The 19,618-nt window shown below is 30.7% G+C and overlaps 1 protein-coding gene across 1 annotated transcript in view; it reads right to left on the bottom strand.

Moving 5' to 3' along the window:
• The window catches only part of LOC143042341 (uncharacterized), a 69,023-nt gene that overhangs the window by 9,260 nt on the left and 40,145 nt on the right, over positions 1-19,618 (bottom strand). The window contains exons 20-22 of the mRNA XM_076214620.1: positions 15,460-15,540; positions 14,903-15,078; positions 131-339 (exon numbers count right to left, since the gene is read on the bottom strand). Of these exons, the coding sequence (XP_076070735.1) occupies positions 131-339; positions 14,903-15,078; positions 15,460-15,540 (466 nt within the window). The remainder of the gene's footprint in view (positions 1-130; positions 340-14,902; positions 15,079-15,459; positions 15,541-19,618) is intronic.

Raw genomic sequence — 19,618 nt, 5'->3', positions numbered from 1 at the left:
AATTTTTTTTGTGACTCATAGTAATTTTCCTTGAAAATCAAATATAAATAGAGGTTCAATTAAGATCATAATATCTATTCACTAAATAAATAAATTTAAAACTGGGAATTTCTATTTTTGAAGTACCTACATCTTCCCTCTTCGTGACATCAGTTTTGACACATATACAAATTCCTTCCTGATCAGTTATCTCTCTATTTATCTCCTCTAATCTCTCCATCCTTCTTGCTGCTAATGCTACTTTAGCTCCAGCCTGACATAACGCTACAGCAATGGCTCGACCAATACCACTAGAAGCTCCAGTTACTATGGCAATCTTTCCTTCCAATTTTCTGTTCTCTAATAAAAAAAAATAAGACATTTGTAAAGTATTTACTAAAGTTCTATATAATATTATTTAAAAACAAGAACTATCTTTAAAAAAGATATACGACGTATTTAAATTTGAGTATATGTTTAAAACTATCATTTAGATAACCTTCAGAAGCACAAAGATACCATTTAAATAACGTTTTCTCTGCTGGTGTTCAGTATTCTCGGTCCTCGTATCTTTCTGTTTACATTCACCAAAACCCCGCGGAAATCTCACATGGGTAGGTGCGTTCTAAAAGTCATGAACCTTTCGTACAACAAAGTTTACATTGAAAATCATATAATTGTCCCGAAAAAACAGCTGTCACGGATGCAAAGAGCTATTGGAGAAACAATTATTTTAATGAAAATATAAATCTTTGTAAAATCTAGTTCAAATATTTATAGTTTTTCACTTGCTTTCCATCACGATATAATTAACGAGACGTTTTTTCAAACACAACCAAATCACCCACCATGACAGCATTTTGTCCAATCACAGAAAGGATTTTCGAGCATGCGTATTCTGTTGCCATAGTTAAGCGTCCTTAAGTTCAAAGGGCAGAAACGGAAACTATACCGACTACGTCCGAAAAAATATCATATTCACCCCCATTTACGTATTACAACCCACATTTTTTCTGTTTTATCATTAATTAAGAAGACTAGGGGATCGATAGATCTATTTAGAACTACAAGGAAACAAATAACCAAAATAAACCATGATAACATCTTCTGCACGATTCATCAACATTTGAGAGATATTAATTTTCAATGATTTCATGGGTATACTAGGTTAACAGGAATTCAATGTTCAACAAATTACAAATTGTCAAAAGGCTAGTATGGAGACTTGGGGAAAACAATTTGAAATCAAATATCTAGGAAAACATATTTTCTCCACAATCTATGAAAATTGTATCCACCATGTCCACGATAAATGTCAATCATAAGGCAGATCTATGATACAGTTTTCAGTTGAATCTGTTATGTAAATTCCATCACCACCAGACAAAAATGTAGGCAATAAAGGGAAAGTAGGGAAATAGGAAACACTAGGGATCTCCATGGCCTGTTTAACGATGCCGCCATCATTCAAATGTCTTGCGCCATCATCAAATGACCAGCGCCATCGTTAAATTGTCTTCTTCATCGTTCAAAATTGTTATCGTTTTTATAGCCCAACACCATTTTTTTAGCAATTATAATCAAATGCATGTAATTGCATAACCCTCAGGCTTTGTTCATATTATAATCCAATACAGTTCTAACGCCTGAGGGATATATCCGGATTAAGATCGCTAATCACTTGTACCTGAGCTTGTACAGATAGATCATCAAACCAGACAGGAGAATACTATCTGAAGATAGACGATTCATTTGTCGAATTATTCAACTAAGTTTCCGCAAATGCTTATGATAATTTAGATTAAATAAATAAAATAATAATCCAGTTTCAAAGAAAACAGTTTAACAAGTCGAACACATGCTTTTATTTTGACTTACGCAATCAGCATCCCCCTTTTTCAAGAAGTACGAAATAAGACGTAAATCAGTAATTATTATTTCATTGCAAATAACTAAAGTACTGCTGTATTGAAACGATAATATAGAATTACTTTAAAAGTTAAAAAGTTAAAACTTAATATTTCCTGTAAAGAAATAATATTTCCTGTAAAGAAATATTGTATCGTAATTCCGAATTCATTTCGTAGTTTACAATCAAATTGATACATCCACATATCGGGTTTCTATTCAGACTCGAAATATGCATGTTGCATAGCATCAATTTGCTAGATAAAGTCATTAAAAACCTTTTCATTTGTCAACGTTTGCTTTACAAATCTCTTTAACCTTTTACACAACCGGTACAAATCGTTTTTTTGTTGCTACAATCAGCCATACCGGTGTCATATGGTATTTTGAACCCCCTAAAAAGTGAACCCGGGGTCAAAATACCATGCGGTAAAATGACCCCGGGGTCATTATACCGCATGGTATTTTGACCCCGGGGTCATTTTTCACACATGGTATTTTGAACCCCCCTGCGGTATATTGAACCCCCCTGTTTTTGATAAATAGTATTGCAGATAATCTAATTTACAATTTATTGGCTATCATTTTTTTTAATTTGTGGTTTTAAGTAGGGGGTTCAATATACCGCAGGGGGGTCAAAATACCATGGCTAAGCAAAATTTTCAAAATATCTTTTCCAGCATGTTTAACACATACAAACCACTTATTGGAGTATTATAACTATGTTAAGGAGTTAGAATAGCTTGAATTTTTGAAATTCAAGGTCTATAGTAGGGGGTTCAATATACCGCAGGGGGGTCAAAATACCATGGCTAAGTAAAATTTTCAAAATATCTTTTCCAGTTTATTAAATACATACAAACTACTTATTGGAGTATTATAACTATGTTAAAGAGTTAGAATAGCTTGAATTTTTGAAATTCAAAGTCTATAGTAGGGGGTTCAATATACCGCAGGGGGGTCAAAATACCATGGCTAAGTAAAATTTTCAAAATATCTTTTTCAGTATATTAAATACATACAAACTACTTATTGGAGTATTATAACTATGTTAAAGAGTTAGAATAGCTGGAATTTTTGAAATTCAAAGTCTATAGTAGGGGGTTCAATATACCGCAGGGGGGTCAAAATACCATGGCTAAGTAAAATTTTCAAAATATCTTTTTCAGTATATTAAATACATACAAACTACTTATTGGAGTATTATAACTATGTTAAAGAGTTAGAATAGCAGCTTGAATTTTTGAAATTCAAGGTCTATTGTAGGGGGTTCAATATACCGCAGGGGGGTCAAAATACCATGGCTAAGCAAAATTTTCAAAATATCTTTTCCAGCATGTTTAACACATACAAACCACTTATTGGAGTATTATAACTATGTTAAGGAGTTAGAATAGCTTGAATTTTTGAAATTCAAAGTCTATAGTAGGGGGTTCAATATACCGCAGGGGGGTCAAAATACCATGGCTAAGTAAAATTTTCAAAATATCTTTTCCAGTTTATTAAATACATACAAACTACTTATTGGAGTATTATAACTATGTTAAAGAGTTAGAATAGCTTGAATTTTTGAAATTCAAAGTCTATAGTAGGGGGTTCAATATACCGCAGGGGGGTCAAAATACCATGGCTAAGTAAAATTTTCAAAATATCTTTTTCAGTATATTAAATACATACAAACTACTTATTGGAGTATTATAACTATGTTAAAGAGTTAGAATAGCTGGAATTTTTGAAATTCAAAGTCTATAGTAGGGGGTTCAATATACCGCAGGGGGGTCAAAATACCATGGCTAAGTAAAATTTTCAAAATATCTTTTTCAGTATATTAAATACATACAAACTACTTATTGGAGTATTATAACTATGTTAAAGAGTTAGAATAGCAGCTTGAATTTTTGAAATTCAAGGTCTATTGTAGGGGGTTCAATATACCGCAGGGGGGTCAAAATACCATGGCTAAGTAAAATTTTCAAAATATCTTTTCCAGTTTATTAAATACATACAAACTACTTATTGGAGTATTATAACTATGTTAAAGAGTTAGAATAGCTTGAATTTTTGAAATTCAAAGTCTATAGTAGGGGGTTCAATATACCGCAGGGGGGTCAAAATACCATGGCTAAGTAAAATTTTCAAAATATCTTTTCCAGTTTATTAAATACATACAAACTACTTATTGGAGTATTATAACTATGTTAAAGAGTTAGAATAGCTTGAATTTTTGAAATTCAAGGTCTATAGTAGGGGGTTCAATATACCGCAGGGGGGTCAAAATACCATGGCTAAGTAAAATTTTCAAAATATGTTTTCCAGTTTATTAAATACATACAAACTACTTATTGGAGTATTATAACTATGTTAAGGAGTTAGAATAGCTTGAATTTTTGAAATTCAAGGTCTATAGTAGGGGGTTCAATATACCGCAGGGGGGTCAAAATACCATGGCTAAGTAAAATTTTCAAAATATCTTTTTCAGTATATTAAATACATACAAACTACTTATTGGAGTATTATAACTATGTTAAAGAGTTAGAATAGCTTGAATTTTTGAAATTCAAGGTCTATAGTAGGGGGTTCAATATACCGCAGGGGGGTCAAAATACCATGGCTAAGTAAAATTTTCAAAATATCTTTTCCAGTATATTAAATACATACAAACTACTTATTAGAGTATTATAACTATGTTAAGGAGTTAGAAAAGCTTGAATTTTTGAAATTAAAGGTCTATAGTAGGGGTTCAATATACCGCAGGGGGGTCAAAATACCATGGCTAAGTAAAATTTTCAAAATATCTTTTCCAGTTTATTAAATACATACAAACTACTTATTGAAGTATTAAATCTATGTTAAGGAGTTGGAATAGCTTGAATTTTTGAAATTCAAGGTCTATAGTAGGGGGTTCAATATACCGCAGGGGGGTCAAAATACCATGGCTAAGTAAAATTTTCAAAATATCTTTTCCAGTTTATTAAATACATACAAACTACTTATTGGAGTATTATAACTATGTTAAAGAGTTAGAATAGCTTGAATTTTTGAAATTCAAAGTCTATAGTAGGGGGTTCAATATACCGCAGGGGGGTCAAAATACCATGGCTAAGTAAAATTTTCAAAATATCTTTTCCAGTTTATTAAATACATACAAACTACTTATTGGAGTATTATAACTATGTTAAAGAGTTAGAATAGCTTGAATTTTTGAAATTCAAAGTCTATAGTAGGGGGTTCAATATACCGCAGGGGGGTCAAAATACCATGGCTAAGTAAAATTTTCAAAATATGTTTTCCAGTTTATTAAATACATACAAACTACTTATTGAAGTATTATAACTATGTTAAGGAGTTAGAATAGCTTGAATTTTTGAAATTCAAGGTCTATAGTAGGGGGTTCAATATACCGCAGGGGGGTCAAAATACCATGGCTAAGTAACATTTTCAAAATATCTTTTTCAGTATATTAAATACATACAAACTACTTATTGGAGTATTATAACTATGTTAAAGAGTTAGAATAGCTTGAATTTTTGAAATTCAAGGTCTATAGTAGGGGGTTCAATATACCGCAGGGGGGTCAAAATACCATGGCTAAGTAAAATTTTCAAAATATCTTTTCCAGTATATTAAATACATACAAACTACTTATTAGAGTATTATAACTATGTTAAGGAGTTAGAAAAGCTTGAATTTTTGAAATTCAAGGTCTATAGTAGGGGTTCAATATACCGCAGGGGGGTCAAAATACCATGGCTAAGTAAAATTTTCAAAATATCTTTTCCAGTTTATTAAATACATACAAACTACTTATTGAAGTATTAAATCTATGTTAAGGAGTTGGAATAGCTTGAATTTTTGAAATTCAAGGTCTATAGTAGGGGGTTCAATATACCGCAGGGGGGTCAAAATACCATGGCTAAGTAAAATTTTCAAAATATCTTTTCCAGTTTATTAAATACATACAAACTACTTATTGGAGTATTATAACTATGTTAAAGAGTTAGAATAGCTTGAATTTTTGAAATTCAAAGTCTATAGTAGGGGGTTCAATATACCGCAGGGGGGTCAAAATACCATGGCTAAGTAAAATTTTCAAAATATCTTTTTCAGTATATTAAATACATACAAACTACTTATTGGAGTATTATAACTATGTTAAAGAGTTAGAATAGCTTGAATTTTTGAAATTCAAAGTCTATAGTAGGGGGTTCAATATACCGCAGGGGGGTCAAAATACCATGGCTAAGTAAAATTTTCAAAATATCTTTTTCAGTATATTAAATACATACAAACTACTTATTGGAGTATTATAACTATGTTAAGGAGTTCGAATAGCTTGAATTTTTGAAATTCAAGGTCTATAGTAGGGGGTTCAATATACCGCAGGGGGTCAAAATACCATGGCTAAGTAAAATTTTCAAAATATCTTTTCCAGTTTATTAAATACATACAAACTACTTATTGAAGTATTATAACTATGTTAAGGAGTTAGAATAGCTTGAATTTTTGAAATTCAAGGTCTATAGTAGGGGGTTCAATATACCGCAGGGGGGGTCAAAATACCATGGCTAAGTAAAATTTTCAAAATATCTTTTTTCAGTATATTAAATACATACAAACTACTTATTGGAGTATTATAACTATGTTAAAGAGTTAGAATAGCTTAAATTTTGGAAATTCAAGGTCTATAGTAGGGGGTTCAATATACCGCAGGGGGGTCAAAATACCATGGCTAAGTAAAATTTTCAAAATATCTTTTCCAGTTTATTAAATACATACAAACTACTTATTGAAGTATTATAACTATGTTAAGGAGTTGGAATAGCTTGAATTTTTGAAATTCAAGGTCTATAGTAGGGGGTTCAATATACCGCAGGGGGGTCAAAATACCATGGCTAAGTAAAATTTTCAAAATATCTTTTCCAGTTTATTAAATACATACAAACTACTTATTGGAGTATTATAACTATGTTAAAGAGTTAGAATAGCTTGAATTTTTGAAATTCAAGGTCTATAGTAGGGGGTTCAATATACCGCAGGGGGGTCAAAATACCATGGCTAAGTAAAATTTTCAAAATATCTTTTCCAGTTTATTAAATACATACAAACTACTTATTGAAGTATTATAACTATGTTAAGGAGTTAGAATAGCTTGAATTTTTGAAATTCAAGGTCTATAGTAGGGGGTTCAATATACCGCAGGGGGGTCAAAATACCATGGCTAAGTAAAATTTTCAAAATATCTTTTTCAGTATATTAAATACATACAAACTACTTACTGGAGTATTGTAACTTTGTTAAGGAGTTAGAATAGCTTGAATTTTTTAAATTCAAGGTCTATAGTAGGGGGTTCAATATACCGCAGGGGGGTCAAAATACCATGGCTAAGTAAAATTTTCAAAATATCATTTCTAGTATATTAAATACATACAAACTACTTATTAGAGTATTATAACTATGTTAAGGAGGTAGAATAGCTTGAATTTTTGAAATTCAAGGTCTATAGTAGGGGGTTCAATATACCGCAGGGGGGTCAAAATACCATGGCTAAGTAAAATTTTCAAAATATCTTTTCCAGTTTATTAAATACATACAAACTACTTATTGGAGTATTATAACTATGTTAAAGAGTTAGAATAGCTTGAATTTTTGAAATTCAAGGTCTATAGTAGGGGGTTCAATATACCGCAGGGGGGTCAAAATACCATGGCTAAGTAAAATTTTCAAAATATCTTTTCCAGTTTATTAAATACATACAAACTACTTATTGAAGTATTATAACTATGTCAAGGAGTTAGAATAGCTTGAATTTTTGAAATTCAAGGTCTATAGTAGGGGGTTCAATATACCGCAGGGGGGTCAAAATACCATGGCTAAGTAAAATTTTCAAAATATCTTTTTCAGTATATTAAATACATACAAACTACTTACTGGAGTATTATAACTATGTTAAAGAGTTAGAATAGCTTGAATTTTTGAAATTCAAGGTCTATAGTAGGGGGTTCAATATACCGCAGGGGGGTCAAAATACCATGGCTAAGTAAAATTTTCAAAATATCTTTTCCAGTTTATTAAATACATACAAACTACTTATTGGAGTATTATAACTATGTTAAAGAGTTAGAATAGCTTGAATTTTTGAAATTCAAGGTCTATAGTAGGGGGTTCAATATACCGCAGGGGGGTCAAAATACCATGGCTAAGTAAAATTTTAAAAATATCTTTTCTAGTTATTAAATACATACAAACTACTTATTGAAGTATTATTACAATGTTAAAAGTTAGAATTGCTAGAATTTAAAAAAATTTAAGGTCTATTATATAGTAGGGGTTTCAATATACCATGGTAGGGGGGTCAAAATACCATGGCAAAGTAAAATGTTCAAAACATCTTTTCCATCATGTTCAATACATACAAACTACTTATTGGAGTATTATTACTATGTTAAGGAGTTAAAATAGCTTGAATTTTTTAAATTCAAGGTCTATAGTAGGGGGTTCAATATACCACAGGGGGGTCAAAATACCATGGCGAAGTATGTATTAAACTTGTTGGAAAAGATATTTGAAAATCTTACTTTGCCATGGTATTTTGACCCCCTGCAGTATATTAAACCCGTTACTCTAGACCTTTAATTTAAAAAATTCTGGCAATTCTAACTTTTTTTATGTAGTTAGAATACACCAATAAGCAGTTTGTATGTATTCAACTTGCTGGAAAAGTTATTTTGATAATTTTACTTTGCCATGGTATTTGGACCCCCCTCGGGTATATTGAACCCCCTACTCTAAGCCTTTAATTTCAGAAATTCTGGCAATTCTAACTTTTTTATGTAGTTAGAATACACCAATAAGTAGTTTGTATGTATTTAATAAACTGGAAAAGATATTTTGAAAATTTAACTTTGCCATGGTATTTTGACCCCCTGCGGTATATTGAACCCCCTACTCTAGGCCTTTAATTTCAGAAATTCTGGCAATTTGAACTCTTTTATGTAGTTAGAATACACCAATAAGTAGTTTGTATGTATTAAACTTGCTGAAAAAGATATTTTGAAAATTTTACTTTGCCATGGTATTTTTTACCCCTTGCGGTATATTGAACCCCCTACTCCAGGCCTTTAATTTCAGAAATTCTGGCAATTTGAACTCTTTTATGTAGTTAGAATACACCAATAAGTAGATGTATTTATTAAACTTGCTGGAAAAGATATTTTGAAATTTTACTTAGCCATGGTATTTTGACCCCCTGCGATATATTGAACCCCTTACTATAGACAATTCAAAAAAATCTGGCAATTTTAACTCTTATATGTAGTTAATATACACACACTAGTAGTTTGTATGTATTAACTTTGATGGAAAAGATATTTTGAAAATTTTGACCCCCCTGCGGTATATTGAACCCCTTACTCTAGACCTTTAATTTAAAAAGTTCTGGCATTTCTAACTTTTTTATGTAGTTAGAATACACAAATAAGCAGTTTGTATGTATTAAACTTGCTGGAAAAGTTATTTTGAAAATTTTACTTTGCCATGGTATTTTAACCCCCCTGCGGTTTATTGAACCCCCTACTCTAGGCCTTAAATTTCAGAAATTCTGGCAATTCGAACTCTTTTATGTAGTTAGAATACACCAATAAGTAGTTTGTATGTATTTAACTTGCTGGAAAAGATATTTTGAAATTTTACTTTGCCATAGTATTTTGACCCCCTGCGATATATTGAACCCCTTACTCTACACAATTCAAAAAATTCTGGCAATTTTAACTCTTATATGTAGTTAATATACACCAACAAGTAGTTTGTATGTATTAAACTTGATGGAAAATATTTTGAAAATTTTACTTTGCCATGGTCCATGGTATTTTGACTCCCCTGCGGTATATTGAACCCTTTACTCTAGACCTTTAATTAAAAAAATTCTGGCAATTCTAACTTTTTTATATAGTAATAATACACAAATAAGCAGTTTGTATGTATTAAACTTGCTGGAAAAGTTATTTTGAAAATTTTACTTCGCCATGGTATTTTGACCCCCCTGCAGTATATTGAACCCCCTACTCTAGGCCTTAAATTTCAGAAATTCTGGCAATTCGAACTCTTTTATGTAGTTAGAATACACCAATAAGTAGTTTGTATGTATTTAACTTGCTGGAAAAGATATTTTGAAATTTTACTTTGCCATAGTATTTTGACCCCCTGCGATATATTGAACCCCTTACTCTACACAATTCAAAAAATTCTGGCAATTTTAACTCTTATATGTAGTTAATATTACACCAACAAGTAGTTTGTATGTATTAAACTTGATGGAAGATATTTTGAAAATTTTACTTTGCCATGGTCCATGGTATTTTGACTCCCCTGCGGTATATTGAACCCCTTACTCTAGACCTTTAATTAAAAAAATTCTGGCAATTCTAACTTTTTTATATAGTAATAATACACAAATAAGCAGTTTGTATGTATTAAACTTGCTGGAAAAGTTATTTTGAAAATTTTACTTTGCCATGGTATTTTGTCCCCCCTGCAGTATATTGAACCCCCTACTCTAGGCCTTTAATTTCAGAAATTCTGGCAATTCTAACTCTTTTATGTATTTAAAATACACCAATAAGTAGTTTGTATGTATTAAACTTGTTGGAAAAGATATTTTTAAAATTTTACTTTGCCATGGTATTTTGACCCCCCTGCAGTATATTGTACCCCCTACTCTAGACCTTTAATTTCCAAAAATCTGGCAATTCTTACTCTTTTAGGTAGTAAGAATACACCAATAAGTAGTTTGTATGTATTTAACTTGCTGGAAAAGATATTTTGAAAATTTAACTTTGCCATGGTATTTTGACCCCCTGCGATATATTGAACCCCTTACTCTAGACAATTCAAAAAATTCTGGCAATTTTAACTCTTATATGTAGTTAATATACACCAACAAGTAGTTTGTATGTAATAAACTTGATGGAAAAGATATTTTGAAAATTTTACTTTGCCATGGTATTTTGACCCCCCTGCGGTATATTGAACCCCTTACTCTAGACCTTTAATTAAAAAAATTCTGGCAATTCTAACTTTTTTATATAGTTAGAATACACAAATAAGCAGTTTGTATGTATTAAACTTGCTGGAAAAGTTATTTTGAAAATTTTACTTTGCCATGGTATTTTGACCCCCCTGCAGTATATTGAACCCCCTACTCCAGGCCTTTAATTTCAGAAATTCTGGCAGTTCAAACTCTTTTATGTAGTTAGAATACACAAATAAGTAGTTTGTATGTATTTAACTTGCTGGAAAAGATATTTTGAAAATTTTACTTTTGCCATGGTATTTTGACCCCCCTGCGGTATACTGAACCCCCTACTCTAGGCCTTTAATTTCCAAAAATCTGGCAATTCTAACTGTTTTATGTAGTTAGAATTCACCAATAAGTAGTTTGTATGTATTTAACTTGCTGGAAAAGATATTTTGAAAATTTTACTTTTGCCATGGTATTTTGACCCCCCTGCGGTATACTGAACCCCCTACTCTAGGCCTTTAATTTCCAAAAATCTGGCAATTCTAACTGTTTTATGTAGTTAGAATTCACCAATAAGTAGTTTGTATGTATTTAACTTGCTGGAAAAGATATTTTTAAAATTTTACTTTGCCATGGTAATTTGACCCCCTCCCCCTTTTTTTAACATGGAAAATCAAAACTGCCCTTATATATATATATATACATATGTTATAATTACAAATAATTAAAGCATTCAAGCTACATATGGTCTAGTTATAATGTGTCAATAAGTATTTTGAATGACATTTTGTTGGTAAAGACTTCAGAGCACTTATACCAAGCAAAGATATTTCTTTTAAATAAGCATGGAAAATGTACCTCCCCTTCTTGTATGAATGATTTTTTAATCTATGATAAGCTTTAGAATAATGTAAAATGTTCTAATATTCATCTAGGATGAAAAAAACAAGGGGGTTCAATTTACCATGGGGGTTCAATTTTCCATACAGGGGGGGTTCAATTTACCATGGGGGGGGTTCAATTTACCATAGCGGTATTTTGACCCCGGGGTCAATTTACCATGGGGTTCAAAATACCATATGACACCGGTAATGGGGTCATGACTATTGAATTTGACAGTGTCCGTGAAAAATAAGCTCCACATCAGACACATGATTTTTAACCCCCCATAACAATTACCAAAAATAGCAAGAAAACTATATATATGGGGACCTTCATGACAGCTTTTTGTCATTCTCGACTAAAAGGGGGGGACCATGAAGGCTTGGCCTTTGAATGGTTACAAACAGCAATTATTGAAAATATTTATACTTCTATTTATAATGAAAATTCAAATAAATATAATTTAAATAAGCAATGCATTAGCATGTTCACCAATTCTAATGTGGAGGGATGAATTACTTTTGATCGCTCTACACTGTACGGCATCGACACGGTTTGTGATGGTGAAAGTTCCTCCATCGTTCAATTTTCATCCATGGAGATCCCTGAAACACTCATGGTTTTTTTGGGTTTTTTTTATCAGGGGTTCAAATTTACATTTCGTACTGGCAGTCAGGGGTACTTCTTGAACAAGTTATTTTTAATAACCTGAAGAAGTAATATTAATATACTTACATAAGTAAATTTGTAGGATACTTATACAAGTGATTTATTTACTTGTATAGGTAAAAAAAAATATTGGCCGAGTTATGTCCCTTAGACACTCAGATTTTTTTAATTGCAGAAGTAAAAAAGTCATCCTATCGTCTTTTATTGAATTCTTATGATTTCTTTGCTCTAATAAAATTTTAAATTATCTGCCCTTTGCAGATGTCTTAACTAATCATTTAGTGTAATTTCATGGACAATGAAAATCCCATTTGTCTGTTATCTTCAGAACACTGCTGATTTACAAGCCCCCAAGTAGCATTTTTTGAAGGCCTTGCACAAATACTTAAGATCTTTGCACAATTAGTTTCTTTCATTTGTCTTTGTTGAATTAATGAGATGAAACATTGAACTCTAATTAAAAAAAATTGAGCAAACCTGGGAAAAATCATTAAAGCCATGAATTTACATCTCAAAACTTGAGGACTTTTGTGGGATTGTAAGAAAAATTTACTTATAATACAAGTAAATTTTTGAGAAAATTAAGGGGAGATTATTCAAACATTATTTATTTTCTTATATGTGTATATTTTTTTTTACTTCTTCAAGTAAATAAAAATAACTTGTACAAGTAGTAACCTCTGACTGACTGGAAGGTCCAGGACCTTTGACACTCTAAACTGAAAGGTCCACAACCTAAATTCCAGGTCCTACTTTAACTTGAAATATTTCCTAACTCAGTAAAATAAAAAGTGAATATCTTTTGGTGTTAGCTAGGTTGACTTGTGTCATTGTCAAAGTCACTGTTGTGTAACTTATTAAACATGTTAAATAACAATTTTTATTGTCTTGCATATCATAAATTCAGATAATCCTTTTTTTTGTGCTCAGTTTAACTATTGGAAACTAATTACTAATTATACAATTATATAAAACAGTTTAAATTCAAAGCTTTTTAAGCAGAGACAAGTGTATCATAACTAGTTCCACTATTATAATGTAATAGTTCCTCTGTGAAAAGAAAAGAAAAAATTTCCAGATTTGTACTAGCCCTTTAAAATTGAGAAGAGTCATTATCTCTTGGAATTGTAATACAAATATATCACTCAAAAATGCTTTTGAAGATCCAGGATCTGCATCTAGAAATCCCAAATAACAATAAATTAAAAATCCTTAAATTTTCAGAAAAAAAATTAACATTCTAGAAATGGATTATGGTAGGAAAAATTTGCCCCCCCCCCTCCTCCCCACCCTTATAGGGTTTCATTTACGATAAACACACAGACATATTACAAGTTCCACTCCAAATGCTTTATGAAGTATAAAATCCTGGATCAATCTTCACCTACATGTTTTAAATTACTAAAATCACAAATAGTAAATATCATTCAAATTATAAATATGTTTATAGTTCTCAAAAAATGTCTATTGACTGTTTTTAAGATATAGTGTGTTTTACTAACATGACTACCCTCATCATGAAATCATCACATTGAATGAAAACTTCATAGGGAAATTGTTCTTGTACTTATTATCAAGTAAAATAATATCCACACCTGAAGCCATGCTGACTTGTTGTTTATAAACAAATGCAGTTATCTCCCTTATATTGAGGAAGGGAAATAACTCCAAATACTTTTGTTCATTTTCTCCTACAATTTTATGTAAATAATTTATCACCATGCTTAATCTTTATTTTAAGAAAGAGAAATATGTAAAATATTTGAAATAATGTCACTTTGATGTCATAATCATGATTAAATTGATTAAGTTGAGCTAAAATAGCTATTTAGAGACAAAAGTATATATATATTGATAAAAAAACTAGTATAAGCAATTTGGACTTAATAATCTAATATTATAATATATCAAAAAGTTACTTTATCAAAAATACATTTTGTAGCTTCTTTCAGTAACACATTTGGTAGCAAAATTTCTCTTTTTGTTAAGGATAAGGCCTAAGCTCATCAGTGGCGGCCATGGGAATCAACAAATTTTGATAAAGGGGAGGGGAGGGGGGCATTAACTCTTCAATGCATATATGCTTGTAATTATTTCCTTTTATTAAGTATCAACATAAAAAGGGGAGCCTGGCCCCGGGAAAAACCTTAGATTCGCCTCTGCTTGTATAAAATAAAATGATCAGATCTCATAATGTAGAGCATTTTTAGCAGTTATGCTGCAATTGGAAGAACTTGGACTACATGTAGTAATGCAAATTATTTGTAATCGTTTGCAAAATCAAAATAAATTATATGTCAGTCTTATATAATAAACATTTTTCTAGTGAATATATCATTTAATAGATTTAATATATATTTCAAGGTGCAGTTAAAAATTTGTGAAGTAGCTATCTTAACTATCAAATTAAATGCCTCAATTAAACAAGCATATTATATAAGAACTTACCCGAATATGAAGTCTGTCGTTTAACAGGAAGAATGACTTTACGTTGAGATAATTCTTTGAAGTATGTCTTCAACATCTTACTATCAGTGTAAGGATAGGACATATTCAACAGTTCTAATGTCTGTTTTAAATTGTCTGTCTTGTATGTACTCAAATTAGAAAAGAAATCAGGACTTCTGAAAAAATATACAAGAAAGATTTTTATAATCTCATTATAATTGCCTCATTTCTCATAAGATAAAATTTGTCTTTCATTTTCTGAATTATTTTAATATTGCAAATTTTGCAATCATTGAAAAACAAATTAAATCATGCATAAATTATGTGATTTCTAATACAAAGTGCTATTAAAACTTCTTCTGTGTGAGCCAAGGCTACCTGTTGAAGACCTTACTTTGACCTATAATGGTTTACTTTTACAAATTGTGACTTCGATGGAGAGTACCGTCTCATTGGCATTCATACCACATCTTTTTATATCTTGCAAATTATGGATTATTCATAATTAATAAGTTACTAAAATTCTGCTACTAAGAACTGCTATAATTAATGCATACGTAAGATAGGACTCTAACAGTCTCTGTATACTGGCTGTGAAGGATCCATTACTTCCATTTTTCTGTGACTCTTCTAAAATCCTATATTCAAAAAAAAATCAGTAGTAAGAAAAAGAAACAAATAAGTTCTACAGCACTTCTTTGACTATTTTAAAGTAATAAACAGGCTTTAATTAATCACCCTCTTGGACTGTCCTCACTGTACACAATCAGTCTAGTTCTTGGCTTAAATCTGCAAATTTTGAGACAGATTGGCAATCAGTGAGACTGTACAGGTCTATTCAAATAAAGCAAAATAACAAAGTATTGATTTCTGTTTGAAACATTTATTAAGGGGAGATAACTCTAAATTAATATACAAAATGTAGTAAAAATTTATAAAAGAATATTAATGAATTACAATATTTTTTTGGGAGCCTAGACAAGAAGTTTCAGGTGACACTCTTTTTTTCTATATTTTCTGAAAGCATATTATAAAATCTAATTTCTCATATTTTATTTTTAAAGTCACACACCCTTCTTTTATTTTACAAAAAAAGCACTTGAATAAGCACTACACGAAATCCCGGATTTGAAGAGGTATGCAAATGTTATGTAAATGTATTCAGAGACCGACATTTACATATATTTATAAACCGCTGCATTTAGTTTATCTTGTCTTTACATGTAGTAAATATCAACATTTCTTGTGCTATACCCTCCTATGGGCGGTTATGAGAGACCGCGGTTTATAAAATATATTAACACCTAATCAAACCATTTTAAAGTTTAGAATTTGCATATATTTATAACCATCTCAAAACTTTCGCAAACTTATGTATTTGTATACCTCTGCAAATTGAAATCTTTGTCATGTATTTTTCTATGATGTATATTCATCTGCAAATGTGTTTCTTTGTCTAGGTAGCAAAGCATCATCATTTAAATAATTTTATAGGGGTTATAAAGTGTAAGGTGCATCTACATTTGCCTGGTATGTAAACCAATTGAAAACAAGAACTTTATAGAGGGGTGTAAAGCATCATTTCCTTTATTCTGCAGAGACCTGTCAAATGTATTGTAAAGGAATATTTTTGTTAGTCTTTATAGTCGGCTGAAATGTATGTCAAATCAGAACATATCAAAAGCCTTTGAGCATATTCCTAAATGTATGGTAAATACATAGATTTGCAGACAATTTGTTTGATTAAGAAATGTGGCCAAATGATAATATCAATGACATGTGTAAATATATTGGGCATATGTAGCTTTGTATACATATGCAAAGAAATGATAAAGAAAGATATTTCAGACAGCTAGAAATGTATGTGTAAATATATTGGGCATATGAAACTTTGAATATGTATACAAAGATATTATAAAGAAAGATATTTAAGACAGCTAGAAATGTATGGTAAATAGTTATATTTGCTTTTAGTTTGCTGATATATTTGAAAGGTGCATATTATATGGACAAATATTGCCATAGCTTTACTGGTAAAGCTATTATATGAAAAATATAGCTGCTTTGGGATTAGTTTGGCATATTGGTAATATCATTTATTATACATGTATTTTAATAATTTCGTTTTAATAAAAAAAAATCGGGTCTACAAAATCGGTTCTTGATCTCTTGATGTACTGCGTGAATTTCTTTATCCATCAAAATCTTCTACTCTCGGGAAGTTATGATGGTTCATTCGCGTAGCATAACACGATCGTTTCCTTTGAGTATCTCTTTGAAACTTCTGGAATTGCACGAGTCATAATTCACTCTGTTTATAAAACATAGAATTTACTTTTTTTAAAAGAGACATATACTACAATATGTATTATATGTTACTGCAGAGACATATATATACTATATATATATGTCTCTTGTTACTGGTAGAAATAATACACATATACAAATTAAGCCAAAACATACTAGATAGTAACAAATTTATAATCGGTAGCATTCGGAAGGTTATTGAGCGATTTATCAAGTTTTTATAAAAAGTCCAAGTTTCTGAAATAGTGTAGAAATATTCCTTCATCTGTAGTAAAGTTGCCACATAATATTTGACACAAAACACATCTTGAGAGAATGTTTTTTTTAAAAGAATCGGCTAGTTTGCACACATAATTATATAAACGTTAATCTATTGACGAATATTTTCCTTATCCGTTAGTCCTGTCACGAGATGTTGAACTCCATGTGCTTCATGAAGTGTCCTCAGCAAAAACTTTCTTGTTAAAGTTAAAAATTACAAACAAAGAACCAGTGAGTCACGTGTCATAATTGACACACAATTTACCAATGAAATCAAACAAAATCGATAGATAATATCATTCCATCGATGAGATGTCGCCCTTCCTCCGATCAACGGGGTTTATCAGCAGTTAAGTGTGACAATTATCACCTTTTACAGAAAGATCTGGTCCGAAAAGATCAATAGAAGACAACCGCTAGTATCAATATCCATCAATATAATAAGGCACAAATAATTATCATTTCTTTATGATTTATAAATTGTCTTAAAACAATGCTCCCGTTGTCATTTGATTGTGTTATTTAAATACGCAAAACTTAAAACAAGTTATCGAACTATCAGTCATTCGAAATCTCATTTACCGCCTATTTTATCCTAAAATTTTACAGCGTTCATATGTACTTTGACAGGAATCGTTTTTTTTTTATGCGCCCGTTTGTGGGACGTATTATGGTATACCGTTGTCCGTCTGTCCGTGAATTGTTAATATCTATTGACATGAGCTCCCTTTCGATTTTTATCAATTTTAGATTTTAAAATTCTGAATTTTGGGGTTTTATTTATGAAAAAAGGGGGGATTTTTCAGTGTTCGGACAATAACTCAAGAACACTTTCACCAATTTGCACGAAACTTTGGTGAATCTATTTTTTCTATTGACATGAGCTCCCTTTCGATTTTTATAAATTTTACATTTTATGTTCTAATTCGCATGAAACTTTGGTGAATCGTCAATATCTATTGACGTGAGCTCCCATTCGTTTTTTATGAATTTTAGATTTTAAGTTTCCGAGTTATGGGGTTTTATTTATGTAAAAAGGGGTGATTTTCCAGTTTTCGGACAATAACTCAAAAATGCTTAATTTCAGCAGTGTTTATGAAACTTTGGTGAATTGTTTATATCTATTGACGTAAGTTCCCTTTTTAATTTTATAAATTTTAGATGTTAAGTTTCAGAGTTACGTCATTTTATTCATAAAAAAGGGAGGACTTTCCAGTTTTCGGACAATGCTTTGAACAGTTATCAAAAATCTTTGGTGACTGGTTTATATTTATTAAGATAACCTCCCTTTAGTTTTTCATGATTTTCTGATATGACATTGAGAAGTTATTGAACTTTATTCTTTGAAAAAGTGACGGGCGTATCATGCGCTCATGGCGCAGCTGTTTATATTTTCTATCATGATCAAATAAGGTTTTTTTTGTGTTTTTTGTTGTTGCAATAATTGCATTTAACATAGTCTTTGCACACATTTCAATTGAAATAACATTGAAACAAGATTGAAGGTTATATAAGTCTCAAAAAGTTTTAACATAATTCAAGAAGATTTGTAAACGACAAATACATATTACACTAATGTTGATAGGGGCTCGTGTCATGGAAAACCTATCTTTAAAAAATAAGGCAATTGTACCCTGTACAACAAGACGAAGTCTAGACTTATAGTTTTAGCGGAAATGTATATGATTCGTGTTTGAATAATGGAATATCTTGCACTTCTTTCTTATACATATTTACGCAAAGTCTTAAAATAACTACATGTATCATTGTACTTGCTTTCCACACAGGCGGAAAATAAGGAAAGAGGGGCAACAAAAATAAACTACCATTATTGTTAAATCGCATTGATAAGTGTTTAAAACTCAAAATAAGTTGAAATATTTTCCAACAAAAGAATAATTAACAAAAACTTTTATTTTACATACTCCTCCGTTCACGATGTTGTAATACCTATGCAGGTTGAACTTCAATTTAAAGGTTTATCTATTGAAGTTTTAGTTCTTTGGGTACCAAACATGACCTTTTTAAATAAATTAATTTGTAATTAGTTAATTATGCAAAGTGCAAATCTGGCAGAATCTATCAATGCAAATGCCCATATATTCAAATTACTATTCAAAATGTGAGGTTAGTTTATAAATTAATAGT

Source organism: Mytilus galloprovincialis, chromosome 8 (assembly GCF_965363235.1).
Source record: "Mytilus galloprovincialis chromosome 8, xbMytGall1.hap1.1, whole genome shotgun sequence".
NCBI classification, from domain to species: domain Eukaryota; kingdom Metazoa; phylum Mollusca; class Bivalvia; order Mytilida; family Mytilidae; genus Mytilus; species Mytilus galloprovincialis.
This window is presented reverse-complemented; position numbering and strand designations above follow the sequence as displayed.